The sequence below is a fragment of the Cavia porcellus genome, unplaced genomic scaffold, assembly GCF_034190915.1.
Source record: "Cavia porcellus strain 051 isolate PalLab524CR breed Dunkin Hartley unplaced genomic scaffold, mCavPor4.1 scaffold_40, whole genome shotgun sequence".
NCBI classification, from domain to species: Eukaryota; Metazoa; Chordata; class Mammalia; order Rodentia; family Caviidae; genus Cavia; species Cavia porcellus.
In genome coordinates, this window is record NW_026947523.1 from 9094859 (window position 1) to 9110885 (window position 16027).

At 55.9% G+C, this 16027-nt stretch overlaps 1 protein-coding gene across 2 annotated transcripts; it reads left to right on the forward strand.

The window, feature by feature from the left end:
- The first annotated feature begins 956 nt into the window (after window positions 1–956).
- Window positions 957–10672, forward strand: Cbx6 (chromobox 6). 2 transcript variants are annotated; one of them, XM_013153059.3, is made up of 5 exons: window positions 957–1162; window positions 1318–1361; window positions 1481–1546; window positions 1665–1731; window positions 5212–10672. In XM_013153059.3, the coding sequence occupies exons 1-5, from the start codon at window positions 1094–1096 to the stop codon at window positions 6211–6213; spliced, it is 1248 nt and encodes a 415-aa protein (XP_013008513.1). In that variant the 5' UTR covers window positions 957–1093; the 3' UTR covers window positions 6214–10672. The 2 variants fall into 2 exon arrangements, with proteins under 2 accessions (XP_013008513.1, XP_063099843.1); XM_063243773.1 differs by having other exon boundaries at window positions 5266–10672.
- Window positions 10673–16027: the final 5355 nt, after the last annotated feature.

A 16027-nucleotide genomic window follows, 5' to 3' on the forward strand; every position in this document is an offset into this window, starting at 1 on the left:
AGCAGAAAATAAAGTTTAAATTATTTCAAAATCAACGGCACGGAAGGGCTTGGGAAGGGTTCGTGTGGCAGGGCAGCCCAGGCCCGGCAACCCCTCCCCCAATCTCCCCTGCGCAATGGCGGGGACAGAGGAGCTACAGCTGCAGACCAGAGACGTGGCGAGGGGCCTGAGAACCAGAACACGTACCCACGAGCACGAGGGCGGTTCTGTGGAGTGACCCACGGATGACCCTCTTGGACCAAGTCTGGGCGCCAGGCGTTGTCGCCCGCCTCGCGGCCTCTCCCGCCCCACTGGCTGCCACAAGCCAGCCCGTCAGTGGTGGGCCCGGCCTCCAGGGCCTCCAGGGCGAGGCAGGTGCCTTCGGACCGCGGCCGGAGCCAGAACTCCCCGGCTCACCTCAGCCTCCCGGACCTGATTTACCACACACACACACACACACACACACACACCCTACTTTCCTGCGGTGGCGTTTTTGTTTTAATTCATCTGAACTGGTTACAAAACCATACTCCCACGAATACATAAATAATGGATAAGGGTGTGTGTGGGGGACGATGTCTTAAAGAAATTCCCGCAAGGCCTGGCAAGGCAACAGCGAATGCATTTCTGCTGTATCATATTTAACTGTTTGCAAACTTCCACATGAGGATGCGCAAGACTGCAGACACTCGGGCTCCAAGCGCACTTCCCCATCTGGGCCTAGGGGGGTCGCGAGTAGGGGAGAGGGCGGCGGCGACTAGGAGCCCGCAAGACGATGGGGAGCAGTGTAACACCGCACTGCGCCTCACCCGGCTCTGCGCAAGCCAGCCCCCCTGTCCACCGGTCTCCACTCCTGGTCCCCAACTCCAAGCAGGGCCCCTTTAAGAGGCAGCGCACGCCCCCGCCCCGCCAGTGCTCACTTTCCCTAGCAACCGCCCCGGGGGAGGGGGAGGTCCTGGCAACGGCGCGCTGGCCGGGCGGGTCACGTGACGGCCCGCCGCTGGAACGCGAACGCGCGCCCCGGCGGGGCCTGTGCGCTGCGCGCGTGCGCGAGCGGTGCAGCACCAGCCGCGGGAGCAGGGAGTATTATGGGCTGTGGGTGCCGCTGAGCAAGATGGAGCTGTCTGCAGTGGGCGAGCGGGTCTTCGCGGCCGAATCCATCATCAAGCGGCGGATCCGCAAGGTGAGCCTCCGCCCGGGCTGGTGTCAAGTCCGCGGGACCCGGGGCGAGGCGGTCCCGCTAGCCCGGCGCCCTCGGTCGCCCCCGCGCCGCCGCCTGCAAGCGTCCCGCATCTTCCCCGCCCCCACCCCCCCTTTTTTCCCCGTTCTGTTTTTCAGGGACGCATCGAGTACCTGGTGAAATGGAAGGGGTGGGCCATCAAGTGAGTGTCGCGGGGCCCAGGGCCGTGGGGGAGGGGCGGCAGCGGCTCCGGGCCGTGGGGAGGGGGTGCGCGTGAGCTCCCGGGTTTTTACGTCGGTTTGTGCACGCGTGGCCCTGCAGGTACAGTACTTGGGAGCCCGAGGAGAACATCCTGGACTCGCGGCTCATCGCCGCCTTCGAGCAGAAGTGAGTCGGGCCAGTTGGCAGGGCGCGGGCGGGAGCCGGGAGCCGGGAGGGCCGCGCGTGGGCCGGGGCCGGGGTCGGAAAGGGGCTCCCCGTAACCTCTGGTGTTTCTCGGCCGCAGGGAGAGGGAGCGTGAGCTGTATGGGCCCAAGAAGAGGGGACCCAAACCCAAAACTTTCCTGCTGAAGGTAACCTGGCGCGGCCCCAGCAGCCCCTTCTCGGGCCCCCAGCCCTGCGCTGCGCGGGGCCTGGAAGGGAGGGACAGCTCCGCGGCCGCCAGGCGGGCGGGCTTTGCAGAGGCCCCAGCTGGGCAGGGGGTGATGAGGAGCCCCCAGCACCCCTTGGCAGCAAGCCGCGGCAGGCTCAGCACACGGGGCCTGGGAGTGGGCATAATCCTCGAGGAGGGAACCAGGCTCGGTGTGCACAGGGCTCCAGGACGGGGATGGCGGAGGCCTGGGGAGGATGCCCATGGGAGGGTTTCTGCGCTGTGTTCCCTCACCTGCCCCAGCCTTGAGCGCTGGGGTTGTGCCAGGAGTGGAGCGTGAGGAGCGCGCAGGGAGGCGCTTAGGAGACCACCTGCTCCCGCCCCTGGCTTCCCGCCTGTCTCAGGGTTCGACTTGCACCCCTCCCCATCTCACTCCGGGCCCAGTTTGATTTAGATGTTAAACCACTTCGACCTGAGTTTATCAGTCAGCCTGAGCCGCAGATATCGGGCCCTGAGCCTCTCTCTCTAATCCTGGTTGGTCTGGAGGTTTAGTGAGGATGGGGTGGGGAAAGTACAGCCTGTTTACATTGGCAAGGGAGGGAAGAACTTCCAGAGGAAGCCATCTTAGGGTCTTGGGGATGTTGGTGAGGAATTGCAGAGTCTAGGAAAGAGAACAAGATGACAGGCAAGGCCTACGGAAGGACCCCCTGGGCCAGCTCAGCCTCCCTGGAGGACTAAGGTGCATCCAGGCCCAGACCACCCAGCAGCTAGTAATTTTGTGGCTTTCCCCACCCAACCGGGAGAGCTTTTTTTGGAGAAGAGACTGCAGCGTGCAGAACCTGTAAATCTCCAGTTTGTCCAAAAGGCTCAAAGCCCATCCAGAGTGTGGGGTGGGCCTGTCCTCCTGCCCACTGTGCCGCCGCCCCCAGCCATAGGACCGTGTGTGTAGGGTTTGCTTTGGCCTTAATGCAGAAGTGGGAAAATGTTGGCTTTCCAGAATTTCATATTTCTACGTCCCCCGCCCCAGTCACTGCACATCTTGGGGGATCTGCTGAGCTACCTTAACTCTGGTGCTTCGCAGCAGGAGGGATGGGGCGGAGCAGCTGGAAGGCTATGACAGCCTCTCAACGCATCTGGAGCGCCCTCTAGTGGCGATGCGAGTGATGCTCGGGCCTAAAAATCACAAAACACCTTTTAAAAAACATCTTTTCTTGATGGTTCATTCCTGAGCTGATTTATGGACCCATTACCGTGCTGAGCCCTCTGCATGAATCCTTTAATTCTCACAACCCTATGAAGTGAGGAATGGTCACCCATTTCATAAATTAAAAACCGAGGCCCATCCAGCTGTGGTAGTGCACACCTGTACCCCCAGCACTCGGGAGGCTGTGGCAGGACGATCCCCTGAGTTCAAGGCCACCCTAAATTACATAGTGAGATCTCATCTCAAGAAAGAAAAAAAAAATCAAGGCCCAAGAGCAGACATAATTTACTTGAGATCCTGCCGCCGAGCTTCCTGGCTCCATCTTTTTCTTCTCCTGGTCCCTCAAGGAGTCAGGTTAAGGGGCAAAGGTGAAGACACACAGAAGAAATGTGGGGGTGCAGACATAGCGGGCAGGGGGTGTGGAGATCCCAAGAATGACCGTATCTTGACCTAGACCTTGAGAGCTATAGCTTGATATTTGCAAGCGGGGGAGGAGACAGCTTGGGCTGAACATTGTCTGTGACCACAAGTCAGCAGGTTACACCCAGACAGCACTTTCTGCTGGGAGCCAGGAAGGACACAGGAGCCTGTAGGATCGTTCCCATGCTTCCCATTCCACACCAGGAGAAAATGGCCAGCAAGGTTTTGTAATTTGTCAGTGGTCACAGTCACCAAGAGGCCAGGTGCTTAAACTTTTCTTGCTGTTTGCAGTGCACAGCAGCTCTCGGGGACATGCTTGTCCCCCAACTGGAGTGCTACAGTAAAGATGTTGGCTGCGATTCTTTTTAGTTCACCAGACAAATCCAGGTCTTGCTTTGAATGAATGATCAACCCCATGGAGAATGATGGCTCTTACATATTATAAAAATGATGTTATAAAAGAAAAAAATTACAAAAGTATTTCTTGTAGAAAGTTTGGGAAGCACACACTGGAAAGGGATGATTTCCCAGCCCTCTGGCGCACACCAGGTGTGAACTGAGTGCGGTGTCCAGGCAGGTACTAAGCAGGTGTCACCTGCCATCTGATTGCCACAAATGTGTGGCCGGAGGCCAGGAGGTTTATCCTGTGTTTCTGTCCACACTCACCACTGAATGCTTATAGACCTTAGTTACAGAGGCAGTGTGCAAAAGGAGTAAACAGCAATCCGGAGGCTTAGGAAGAGGGGGTCCCCTGAGTGACCAGGGGGATGCGCCTGCAATAAGCCTGGGCTTTCCCCTGCCTTTGTCTAGGAAGTGCTGTGAGGGGCTCAGTCCCTGGGGAATAGTGGGAACCCTGAGCATCCTTCCTGTGTGCTGCCACCTAGTGGCCAGAGGAATTGTAACCCAAGCAGTCCTGGGTGATGCCAACCGGTACCCAGAGGAGGCTAGCATTAAAGTGTCCCCCCTCCCTCTGTGGCCCCGCCCCAGGGGAGTAAGGACCACATTCTAAATGAAGATTTCCCTGCTTTGTTGGAAAGACAGCAAACATTCTCCCGGTGTCACTTGAGGGTCCTGCTGTCCCCCGGGTCTCCCACAAGGAAGCAGGTGAGCTCAGCCCTGGAAAGAACCTGGGACTGTTAGCAAGGCTGCCCACAATCCTTGCCTCAGTGCTGCCTACTGCCATCTGGGTATAGCGACACAAGAGTGGTTGACCTACTTGCAGGCCTGTCTCCACCAGACTGGTGCCTGGCCAGCTTGGGTTTCTGCTTGGGCTTTGGAATACATTAACCACAGCTCATTGTGAGCCAGGGCCGGGCCACGGGTGAAGCAGGCTCAGAAGGACAGGCAGAGGCGCAGGGAGCATGGAGCTGGGGCTGAGGGCCAAGAGGAAACCTAGAGGTGAGCTTTGCCAGGAGGCAGGTTGGAGCCGGAGGTCAGCCAAGACAGAGGTGGAGAGACATGGCATCAGGGACTCGCCTTTTCTGTCACCAAGAATTGGTCCCTGGAGGTATCCCGGGCTGGGCTGGGATATTCGTCAGTTTTGCTGAGCAAGGGCTGTCCTCAGGTGTCACATCCTGATTACTGACCCTGGGCAGGCCAAGGCTGACTAGAGTCTCCCCAGCCCACTCGTGGGATAGGAAAAGACAGGCTGGGGCTTGGGCCTGGCCCCACCTTAAGCAAGCAGCATCACCTCCCTGGGCCAGTGTCCTCTTCTAAGTTGGGGCCCTGTGTACCCTGTCACTCGCTTTGCATCCTCTAGATCGATGAGAAATGCCAGTGTAGGTCAAGGTCAGGGCAGCGGGAAGCCCTGAGGTCCCACCCACGCCCCTCTGCCCGCAGGCCCGGGCCCAGGCAGAGGCCCTCCGCATCAGTGATGTGCATTTCTCTGTCAAGCCGAGTGCCAGCGCTTCCTCGCCCAAGTTACACTCCAGCGCGGCCGTGCACAGGCTCAAGAAGGACATCCGCCGCTGCCACCGCATGTCCCGCCGCCCCCTGCCCCGCCCGGACCCCCAGGGCAGCAGCCCAGGCCTGCGCCCGCCCATCTCGCCCTTCTCCGAGACCGTTCGCATCATCAACCGCAAGGTGAAGCCGCGGGAGCCCAAGCGGAACCGCATCATCCTCAACCTGAAGGTGATAGACAAGGGCCCGGGCTCCGGGGGCGCCGGGCAGGGGGCCGGGGCGCTCGCCCGCCCCAAGGTCCCCTCCAGGAACCGCGTCATCGGCAAGAGCAAGAAGTTCAGCGAGAGCATCCTGCGCACGCAGATCCGCCACATGAAGTTCGGCGCCTTCGCGCTCTACAAGCCCCCGCCAGCCCCGCTGGCGCCCCCACCGGCCGGCAAGGCCGACCCGGCCGCCTCCCCGGGCCCCGGGCTGCTCCTGGCCCCGCCCGCGGCCCCCTACGACGCCCGCAGCTCCGGCTCCTCGGGCTGCCCCTCCCCCGCGCCGCAGTCCTCCTCTGACCCCGACGACACGCCCCCCAAGCTGCTCCCCGAGACCGTGAGCCCCTCCGCTCCCGAGTGGCGGGAGCCCGAGGTGCTCGACCTGTCCATCCCTCCGGAGGCCGCAGCCAGCAGCAAGCGGGCGCCTCCCTCCGATGTCGCGCCAGCCGCCGTCCAGGCACTTCCTGCGGCCCCCGAGCCCACCGGTGCCTCCTCTGAGCCCGAGGCTGGGGACTGGCGCCCGGAGATGTCGCCTTGCTCCAATGTGGTCGTCACCGATGTCACCAGCAACCTCCTGACGGTCACTATCAAGGAATTCTGCAACCCCGAGGATTTCGAGAAGGTGGCTGCCGGGGTAGCAGGTGCTGCTGGGGGCATTGGTAGCAGTGGGGTGAGCAAGTGAGGGGCGTCCCCCTCGGGAGGGGGGGTGTGGGGGGGCCCTTCCATCCGAAATCACTCTTGTGCTCCCATCCCACCTCTGCCCTTAGACCTGCCTGCCTGTGCTTCGCTTGTCTCAAATGGCTAGGTGCTGACCCAGGGATGGGGCCGGGCAGTTGGCCCCCACGAAGGCCAGTAGGTGGGGTTGGGGCCGGGCACTGAGGAAGGCTCCCTCCTGTCTCTTGGCACCGTCCCTGCCCATGCACAGTGGGGCCTTCTGTGTGGTTTCTGGGAAGACCCGGACCTGGGGTTCACCTGCCCCGCCGCACGGCCACATCCCGCCCCGGCGTCTCTCCCAGCTTGCTTCTTGCTCTCGTGTACAGCGTCTGATCTCGGTGCTAACTCGGCAGCTGAGGGGCCTTTAGGAGACCCCACCTAGGGCGGGCACAGCCCCTTTCCTCTGCCCATCTGGCAAAGCCCTGGAGTGAAAGATGAGGCCAGGTGGGTTCCTCTGCACACCAGCGAGCTTGGCAGCCACTTCGGGACCAGGCCCATACGGGCCCCTGGTGCCCACCCCTGCCGTTCTGAACCCAGAACGCATCCTGCCACCACCTCTGGGCATCTAAGGGACCTTGCAATTCTTGACCAAACGTTCTGCAAGCTCCTGCTGTAGAGACTCCAGCTGTGTGTGTGTGCCTACCCTGGGCAAGTGTATACGTGGGTCTGTGTGTGCATTGGGTGCTGGGTGCCAGCCTTTCCTGATGGCACCTTTACTACACCTCGGAACAGGGTCTTAAAGTCCTGGCCCCGGCCTGCCTTGGCAAAGTCTGGCATGGTTGGGTCTGGGCAGTTTGCTGTGGGAGCCCCAGGCCTCCTTCCAGCCCAGTGCACTGGGGGCAGTGAGCCCTGGGCCCTACTACGGAAGTGGTCAGCCTGGCTAGTTGGGCCTGGCTTGCGGTCATGGCCTGGTAGGGATTGTGGCAGAGCCAGAGTCCACACCAGCCTCCGTCCACCCAGTGGTTGGGGAGCAAGGAGGAGACCATGGAGACTTCCTAAGCATCTCTGCCTTCTCCCATTCCCTCGCTTAGGCTTCTGACCATGAGGCTTTTTCAGAGCCCAGCCTGCTCGAAGCCACGGGATGCCAGGTGCCCGGGCAGCTTCCATTGCTCTGTGCTGCCTGGGCACCAAGGTCCCCATGCCAGCAGCAGTGACCAAAGCCCTACTTTTAGGTTGGGCACTGGGAGGTAGGCCAAAGGGGAGAGACCCCATGTTCAGGGTGGCAAGGGGATTAGTTGCCGGGGGACTGGCCTACTTTTGACTACTGCCTGGGACGCAGTTGAGTGTGGCTGGCACGTTCCTGCATGTGGCTGGAGCTGGTTTCCGGGTGTGTGCAGCAGTGGGTACCTCGTTCAGAAGCAGGACAGCAAGAGGCGGGCGGGACGGGGACCTGATGAGATGGGCAGCACCTTGGTCCTTAGAGGAGGATACTTCTGCGTCTCCTGGCCGGGCTGCTGCACGGCCCCCCCTCTGCATTGCTTTGCTTGCAGGGTATAGAACAGGGGCCCTCACAGGGCTTGAGGGGTGGCCCTCCGGCCTCCCCCACCACGCCACCCTTTGTGCAGACCCTGTGACCATCCAAGTGCCAATTGGCTTTTCCTCCAAATAAGGGCTGGTATTTCTCCTCTGTCCTCAGAGGTGATTTCCCCCAACCCCTTCCCAGGTGCCACTCACCTGGGTACCCGTTACAGGTGTTTCCAGAGACCATAGAAATGTGTTTTCCTGAGAGTCTGTGTCATTGGTGACTTTTTTTGTAAAGAAGTTGTGTTTTCAGAGGTGATTTTATGACAGGAAAGTGAAAGAATTAGTTTTGCAAAAAAAAAAAAAAAAAAAGGGAAAAAGCAAAAAAAAAAAAAAAAGGAAAAAAAGAAATAGAAAAAACTATTGTGGGGTTCCTAAGGGAGTGGGGTGGGGGGAGAAAGAGATATTTAACGAGAACCTAGTAGCGTGGCATTGCACAGCCGAGGTGGCGAGGTTAGGGGGGCTGGGCCGGGCGGGGGCTGCTGGCAGTGTGGACCCAGCCTGGCCTCCGGCCACCTCCCCTCTTTAGCTCCAGGTGGGTGAGACTTCCTTGCCCAGCTGGGCCCAGACTTCCACACCCGTCCTTGTCCTTGCTTGAAGGGAAGGCAACAGCCTGTCCCAGGGGAGCTGGCCTGAAGCTGGGGTGCCAGGCAGACAGAGGCCAAGGGCTCCGAGACTCGGCAACCGCGGGGGTCTGCAGGGACCTCCACCAGCCTGTGGTTGGTGATTTTCTCCAGGAAGCCTGGTGAGTAGGCAGTTTGGTTCTTGCTGTCCTTCCTTTGCCAGCTTGTTGGGCCATCTGGTCCCTACCACTGCCATTCCATGGGAGGACAGTCCCTCCCGTCACCCCAAAGACCCTGACATCCCTGAGCTTCCCTAGCAGGAGAGGGATGCAGGCTGCACGGAGCTGTGGGCCCCTGGAGACTGTGTCGGGGTGGTGGAGAGACGGCGGTGCCATCCCTCTCCCAGGCTCTCCCAGGGGCAGCGCCTGGTGCCCACTGCCTGGAGGCAGATGCCTTCCAAGGGGCTGAGTGGGCACTGGATCCACAGCAAGCCAAGCCCCCCGCCCCCATCTCCCAGGGGGCGCAGTGCAGGCCCTGACCACACTCCTGCACGCAGCTCGGCCTCCTGCGGGCCCTCCTCTGCCCCGTGCTGCTTTCCCATTTGCCTAATTACCAAGCAGAAGTTGCAATCTGGTTTGCTTTATTTTTGTATGTGAAATAACCCCCAAAGCCCAATCTCCCACGTCCAGTATTTCGTGGGCATCAGTTATCTCCTCTTAAACGCACCCCTGCCCACCCATGTGTCACAGGAAACAGGTGGAGTCTGGTGCCTCTGGGTTGAGTAGGAAAGTGGGGACCCACCCGTCTTGTTTCTCCTCTCCCCTTGGTCTGCACTTCCACAAAGCCGTGTCGGGACGGCAAGACCTTGGCTGAGGCACTGCTGGCATCTAAGGCCCAGCGTTGCTCTGAGCACCCACAGACGCCTTTATTCTCAACTCTGGAAAGAGTAAGGTCAGAGTGAGCCTCCTGCCTCTGATTGGGGAGAGGCGGCCATTGATCAGTGGAGTAGGGCAGGAGGGATTGCACCCTACTTGAGAGGCAGCACAGCTGCTTTCCTGGGGGACGTGGCAGGCCTGTAGCCTAGGCTGCCCTGGCCTTTGGGGAACAGCCCTTTTAAGGATGGGGAACCCCAGGCCAGCACAAGGTAGTAGGCAGATGCTCGAGCCGGGCAGCTTACGGCTGGAGGGTCAGCCCAGAGCAGGAGCTTGGTCAGTCCTGGGTGTGGGGGTTACCTTCTCTGGGCACCCAAGAAGATGGCTCCCCTTCTTCTGTTTTCTGTGGTTTGGTTTTGGGGTTTTGTTTTGTTTTGTTTTTCTTTTTGCACTTCGCCCACGCTGGACAGTGGAGCCCTGGCTGGTCAGTTCTGCTCCCGGGCTCCCATGCACTAACCCAAGGCTGCCTCTTTGGGGCTTGTATGGTTTGAGGAATCACTTTTTAAAAGAAAAAAGAAGTTTAAGGGTTTTACTTTTTTGCTCTGTTTGCATCTCCTCTCAATTCAGAAAGCCCAGGATGAGGGGCTAGAGCCCCAGGAGAGGGCTCTCCGGCCCCCTTTCTTACTAACATCAGGATAGGGAGGTGGGGAGCTGGTTGGGTAGGGGTCCAGGACCGCACCTCCCAGCCCGCACATCCCCTCAAGCCTTGAAGAAGTGAGCACTCGGCTCCACCAGTGGGTGAGCACCTACTGTATGCAGAGCATCAGCTAGGCTGCGGGGGCTGCTGGTCTAGTGGGGAACCCACTCCCGCGGGGCCAGGTAGGAGGCTGCTGCCCGCCCTTGCTGGCTGTTGGGTGCAGGGCAGATGGAGATGACTTCCGTTGGTTTTAATTTAAAAACACAAAGGCCTGAAGAAATAATGTATCTTATAATTTTTTTAATTTTTGAGAAGCTCATTTAATGAATTGTGCACGAATGGATTCTATATATATAAAAATATACGTATATAGCTCTATATTTGGGGAGGGGCACTGTCTCTTTTTCTCGCGCGCATTTTTAAGATAAAGTGTCGTTGCCTTTGTCTGTGGTTCAACCATCCAGCGCCCAGCTGGCTAAACTTTGCCTCCAGTGGTCAGAGGTGGGAATGTAGTAGGCTGGCAGGAGGGGAGCGGGGAGGGTCCCCTGCCCACCCTGCCCCTCCCGGGGAGGACTTCCGTGGAAACGGAGGGTTTCTTTTGGGTGTGGGTTCGGTTCTCTTGTTTCGGGTTCAGTGAATTCTGGGCCGGGGGAGGGCAGGTTCGTGCTGATTACTCTGTCTTGTACGTTTTGTTCTGCTGCTCTTCAATATTGTATGCCAGGAAAGGGGAGTGAAAAGCCTTTTACCCCCCAAATAAATTGTCACATTCCAAAACTGTTGCCCAGGTCCCAGAGCAGGACTTGTCTGCCTCGTTTCTTGTGCTGCGACTGTGATCATGAAAAAGCATCAAGCCCCACTGAACCCCGCCTGCCACAAGCTGCAGACCAGCCCTCTGTCCCTCCCAAGGCCTCCCCCAGATGACCTGACCCAGGGGTCCAGGACACAAGGGCGGGTAACAGGCTTCCTGCAGCCTTGAGACTGCCTGGTAGGCCAGCACAGGGCGAGTAGAAGGCAGAGCCCCCCACCCCACCCCAGTTGGAATAGCAGCACTCTCAGAAGGGGCCATGGGGCTGGCACAGGCCAGGAAGGGCACAGCAGTCATTGCCAGTGGTCCCCAGTTTGATGCCATGCATTCTTGTAACAAGCAGCTCTTCACAGCTCTGAAGGGGAGAACTCTGTGCCCTCCTCGGTGAGCTGGTGACATGAGGAGCACTGTCCCCACCTGTAACAGCTGCTTCTGTGCCTTCCCGCTCCATGTTGCCTCCCAGCTGGCCACCACATTGGCACCATGAGCACCTGCCTCCTCTGTGTTCTGTTCCCAGAAAGCCCTCATTCGGTACTTTCTGAAAACCCTGCGTTTCCAGTGCACCTGCTGCACGCAGCCTCAGTGAGCCCCACACCTACGTGGCCCAGGTCCCTGGCCTGTGCAAGAGGAGGTCGGGTGGAGCAAGGGTTGGCTCATCTGCTCCGTGGCTCATCTGTCACCTTGCCCCATCTCTCCCGACCTCTGTGCTTTCAGGAATCAAGGACCTGGGTCCCCTTGGGGGGCAGCTGTATCCTGAAACTGGTCAGGGCTGTCTCTTACTGCCCCTGCTAAGCTGCTAAGTCTGCTTAATGGTTGAAGGTTAATGAGCGTGACCATGGCAACTCTTGGAGAAGTGGAGGCTTTGTGATGAGAACAAGAGCACTGATTGGCTGAAAATACGCAGTGCTTAGCGAGCTGACACACCCCATCCCACTGGGGAGGAGGCAGGTGGAGGGAGGATCAGGGGTCTGGGGCAAGAACACTGCCCTCACCCCATGCTGGGAACTGAGCCCAGGCAAGCACCATACTGACCCACATCTCTGGCCTGAGGATGACTGTTTTGCAAAACTATTGTGTGATGTTTTTTGCTTTGTTTTGTTTTGTTTTGTTTTATTTTGTTTTGGTACCAGGGGTCGAACTCAGGACCTTGCACTTGCCAGGCAGGCGCTTACGTCACTGAGCTAGATCCCCAGCTCTGCCATGTTTTTGAAATTGAAACTTGAATGGTTTCATTGGTCCTTGTCAAGCTGTGCCCAGAGTGAGAGAGGAGGCAGATGTCATCAAAATGTCAAGGCCCCCTCCCAGGCCAGAAAGGAGCCTGTGGACTGAGTCACTGCCCTGTTTTGTTGCAGCTGCTGGCTTCTGAAGGAAGACATTTCAAAGGGCTGTGCAGCCCGCAGAGGCCGGGCACCGGGGCACCTGGCCCACAGCAGTGGGTAGCAAAGAAAGCGACAGCAGTGGCCTGGCCTCCATCCTCCGAGTGCTCTGAGTGACTTCACAGGAAGCTGTGAGCTTAGGACAGTGCTATATCAGAACAGAGGCCCCCGGGTGTGACAGGAAATGACCCTCTCAAAAGATAATGAGGCATGGGAGCTGGCTGAGCAGCAGGCACAGTGAGATGTGGCCAGTGGCAAGGAACATGTGGAATATTTGGGATTTAGTAATTGGTCACCTTTAGAATGTTCTAGAAGGAACTTCTAGAAAGGTAGCTGGGTATCAACTGTAGACAAAGAAGCTGGCTGAGATGCAGCAGAAACGGGTGTTGCTTCCTTCTCAGGGAACTTGGCAAGGAGGTGGCGTGAGGACAAGGTCAGTTTGGTTTGGGACACACTGGGAGTGAATCAGGCAGAGGGCCCGCAGGATCTTCACACATGAATTCAAGGCCCAGAGCAGGTTCCTGCCCACCGCAGGGAAAGCTGGAGGAGGCTGGTCCTGGCTGTACCTCAGCTCTGCGGTGCCAGTCACTGGCCACCCTTTAAGACAACTAGAGACTTGGGTGCTTGGCTCTGGGGACCACTGGGAAACTTCAGTGTGCCACCCCTACCCCCAGCCTCATGCCTTTCATCTCAGTGTACAGCTGGGTAAAATGAGGCGTGGGGCTGAGGGATGATCAACTGCATCTACAGGTGAGGACGTGGGGTCTGGGAGGTTTAGGAGGGGGCAGTTCCTCAAGGTCTGCAGATAGAGGAATTGGATAGAGTCTGTCACACCTCACAACATTAGAGACAAATATCTGAGTTTCCAAGATACTAAAAAAATAAAAATAAAGAAAAATAAAGCTCTTCAGGGACCTGAAACAAAAAGCCAGAAATCAGAACGGCAAGCAGGTGTTAATCCCTTGGGTGCCGTGCAAGGTGGGGGGCCTGGGGGCCAGAGTGCAGGAAGGGGTGAGGTGGCCTTTGCTGATCTCGGGGACCAAGGATTTTACATCTCTGTAACAACAAGAGACAAGGCCTAGGACCTTGCCAGCAGCGACGCCAAATGAAAATGACCGAATCAAAGTGGACCCACGTCCTCCGTGAAAACGCAAACGTGGGGCAGAGAGAATCGCTGTCCTGCCAAGGCACTGTCAGAGATGTTGGCTGTCACTTTCCTGGCACTTTTGAAACATAAAAAAGAAATCTCTCGAGAAATGAGAGGTCTAGGCCTGCCCTAACACAAGTGTGAATTTGGGTTTCTCACGTGGCCTCGGGACTCCCGAAGCTTGAAATTAATATAAGAAAACAAGCCCAGGTGGCAACTCACTGGAGGCCGGCCGCAATGCCACTGCCACGTGGGAGTCTCCCAGATGCAGCCTTTGGGAAGGTGAGCTCATTGTAAAATGACAGAAGCAAGCTGCATCTGGCGGGAAAACAATCCATACACAATTCTGCACCCAACACACTTTTCACATGTGCACTGAAGATTTCAAACAATTATCATGTGTCCCAGAGCACAAACATAGAGCAAACCTCAGTAAATTTCAAGAAACTGACAGCAGGGTTCATGTGAATTAGGTAAAAAAAAAAAAAAAAAAAAAAAAAAGCAATAGCACACAGTAATTAATATCATACTGGCCTAAAGACAGCCAGGTAGCCCAAGGGAATGCAACAGGCCAGATGCCGCCCTCCTCTACCCATGGTCATGCGGTCTTCGCTAAGAATTGCAAAGGTATTCAACGGAGAGAGACACTCTTAACAAATTGTGCCAGGAAAACTGGATATCCTTATGCAAAAGAGCTAAGTGTGTCCTTTTTAAACACCCTGTAAGGTTGGTCATTGCTCAGGGTCCATGGGGATGACGCCAGGCCCCCTCACTATACTAAAACCCATGGATGTTCAAGTCCCCTGTGTAAAAAAGCATAGTATTCCCATGTAACCTGGGTACATGCTCCTAAAGACTTCAGATCACTTCTAGATTACTTACAATGTCTAATACTATGTAGGGCTATAGAATACTATTATCTACTGTGTCGTTTAGAGCATAATATAAAGGAGGTTGTTTGTATGTGTTCAGTACAAATGCTCTCCCTCCTTCCTTCCCTCCCTCCTTCCTTCCCTCCCTCCTTCCTTCTTTTCTTGATTAGTATTTTTGATCAGTGATTGGCTGAATCCATGGATATGGAACCCACAGGTATGAAGGGTAGGTACAACTATACAACACTGAACTCAAAATGGATCAAAAACCTGAACAGAAGGCCTAAGACTATAAAACTTAGAATAAAATACAGCTCAAAGGCTTCATGACATGGTGCACGCCTGTAATCCCAGAACTCGGGAGGCTGAGGCAGGAGGCTCATTGCAAATTTGAGACCGGCCTGGGCTACACGGTGAGCTAAAGGCAGCCTGAACTGCTAGTGAGACTCAAAAAGACCAAGAAAAAAGAGACTTCATGACATTAGATTTGGCAGTGATTTCTTAGGTATAACTGTACTTTCTCTAGTAAGTTGGTGCTTACTAGAGAAACACTTAATGCAACATATACAAATATATGTAAGAATTTACAAGGTTAGCTCACAGTGCCCGCTCCCAGAGTCCGAGGTGGAAGGGTGCAGAGGGTCTGTATGCACACTAGAAATCCGGAGGGTCCAGTCCAAGGTGTGGTGTCCCTGCAGGTGCAAATCAGGAGGCTGCAGGGTCTGGACTGGAAGCAGGAGATGGTGTCCAAGTTGAAGGCAAAGCCTGGAGCCTCCAAGGAGGCAGCAGCAGCCTTCCTTGTTCCACCTTGTTCCACCTTTCTGGTGACAGTCCTCCCTCGGGGGACTCTCCCACAGCCAGAACTATGCTAAGCCAGCTTTCTCGGGCATTTCTTGCTCAAGTTGATACAGTTAACTAACACAAACACCCAAGGCACAGGCAACACAAGCTAACCTAAAAGGGGCTGGAGATTTAGCTCAGCAGCATAAGTGCCTGCTTGGCAAAAGCGAGTTTGTGAGTTCGACCCTCAGTACAAACAAATAAACTAAATTGATCTGTGTTGTGATATTTTTAAAATTTTGTGTATCAAAAGCACTACCCACTGTAAATGGCAACACAGACTGGGAGAAGATGCTTCCAAATCATACACTGGATAAGAGATTAACATCCACAATACAAAGGAAGCCTACAACCCAAGGACACAAAAGTCAATGTAAAAATGGTCAAAGAACATTATGGTAGCCACCGTTGATCTCCTGTTGTCTTGCTTTAAGATCCTGTGTCACTTAACATTGTTTTCTTCTGACCTGCTTTGTTTTGTTTTGTTATGTTTTACCCTCTTTAAAAAAAGGTCAAAGAACTCAAAAGGCATGTTTCAAAAAAGAAAATGATACACAGGTGGTCAATAAACACTTGGGAAGATATTCACTGATCATTAGGGAAATGTAACTAAAATCCACAATGAGATAGTGCTTCAGATCTCCCCAAGTAAAAAGCCAGACCAAAATAAAACATGATCATAAATTAAATAGATCAATCACAAAAAGACAAAAACCGTCTCTGCTTACACGAGATACTTACAATCGCTAAAGTCAGACAACAGGGTGAGGGGGCCAGGGGCTGGGGGGCGGGTTGGAGTTGGGAGTTAAGTGTTCAATGGGGGCAGAGTTTGAATTCTACAAGGTGAAGGTGGTGGTGGTGCTGGTTGTACCTTAGCAAAGTGTTTAATATCACAGATCTGCTTCCAAAAAGACGGCAAATTTTATGTTGCATATTTAACCTTGATAAAAAAATGGGGGGGGGCCACATAACAAGACCATAAGAAAAAGATAGCTAAACAACAAAACTTCATATGTGACCATGAGCTCTCATTGTTGCTGTGCATGGGCTCAGGCTTCTGACATCTGTGCAGGACAGTGACTTCTGAGG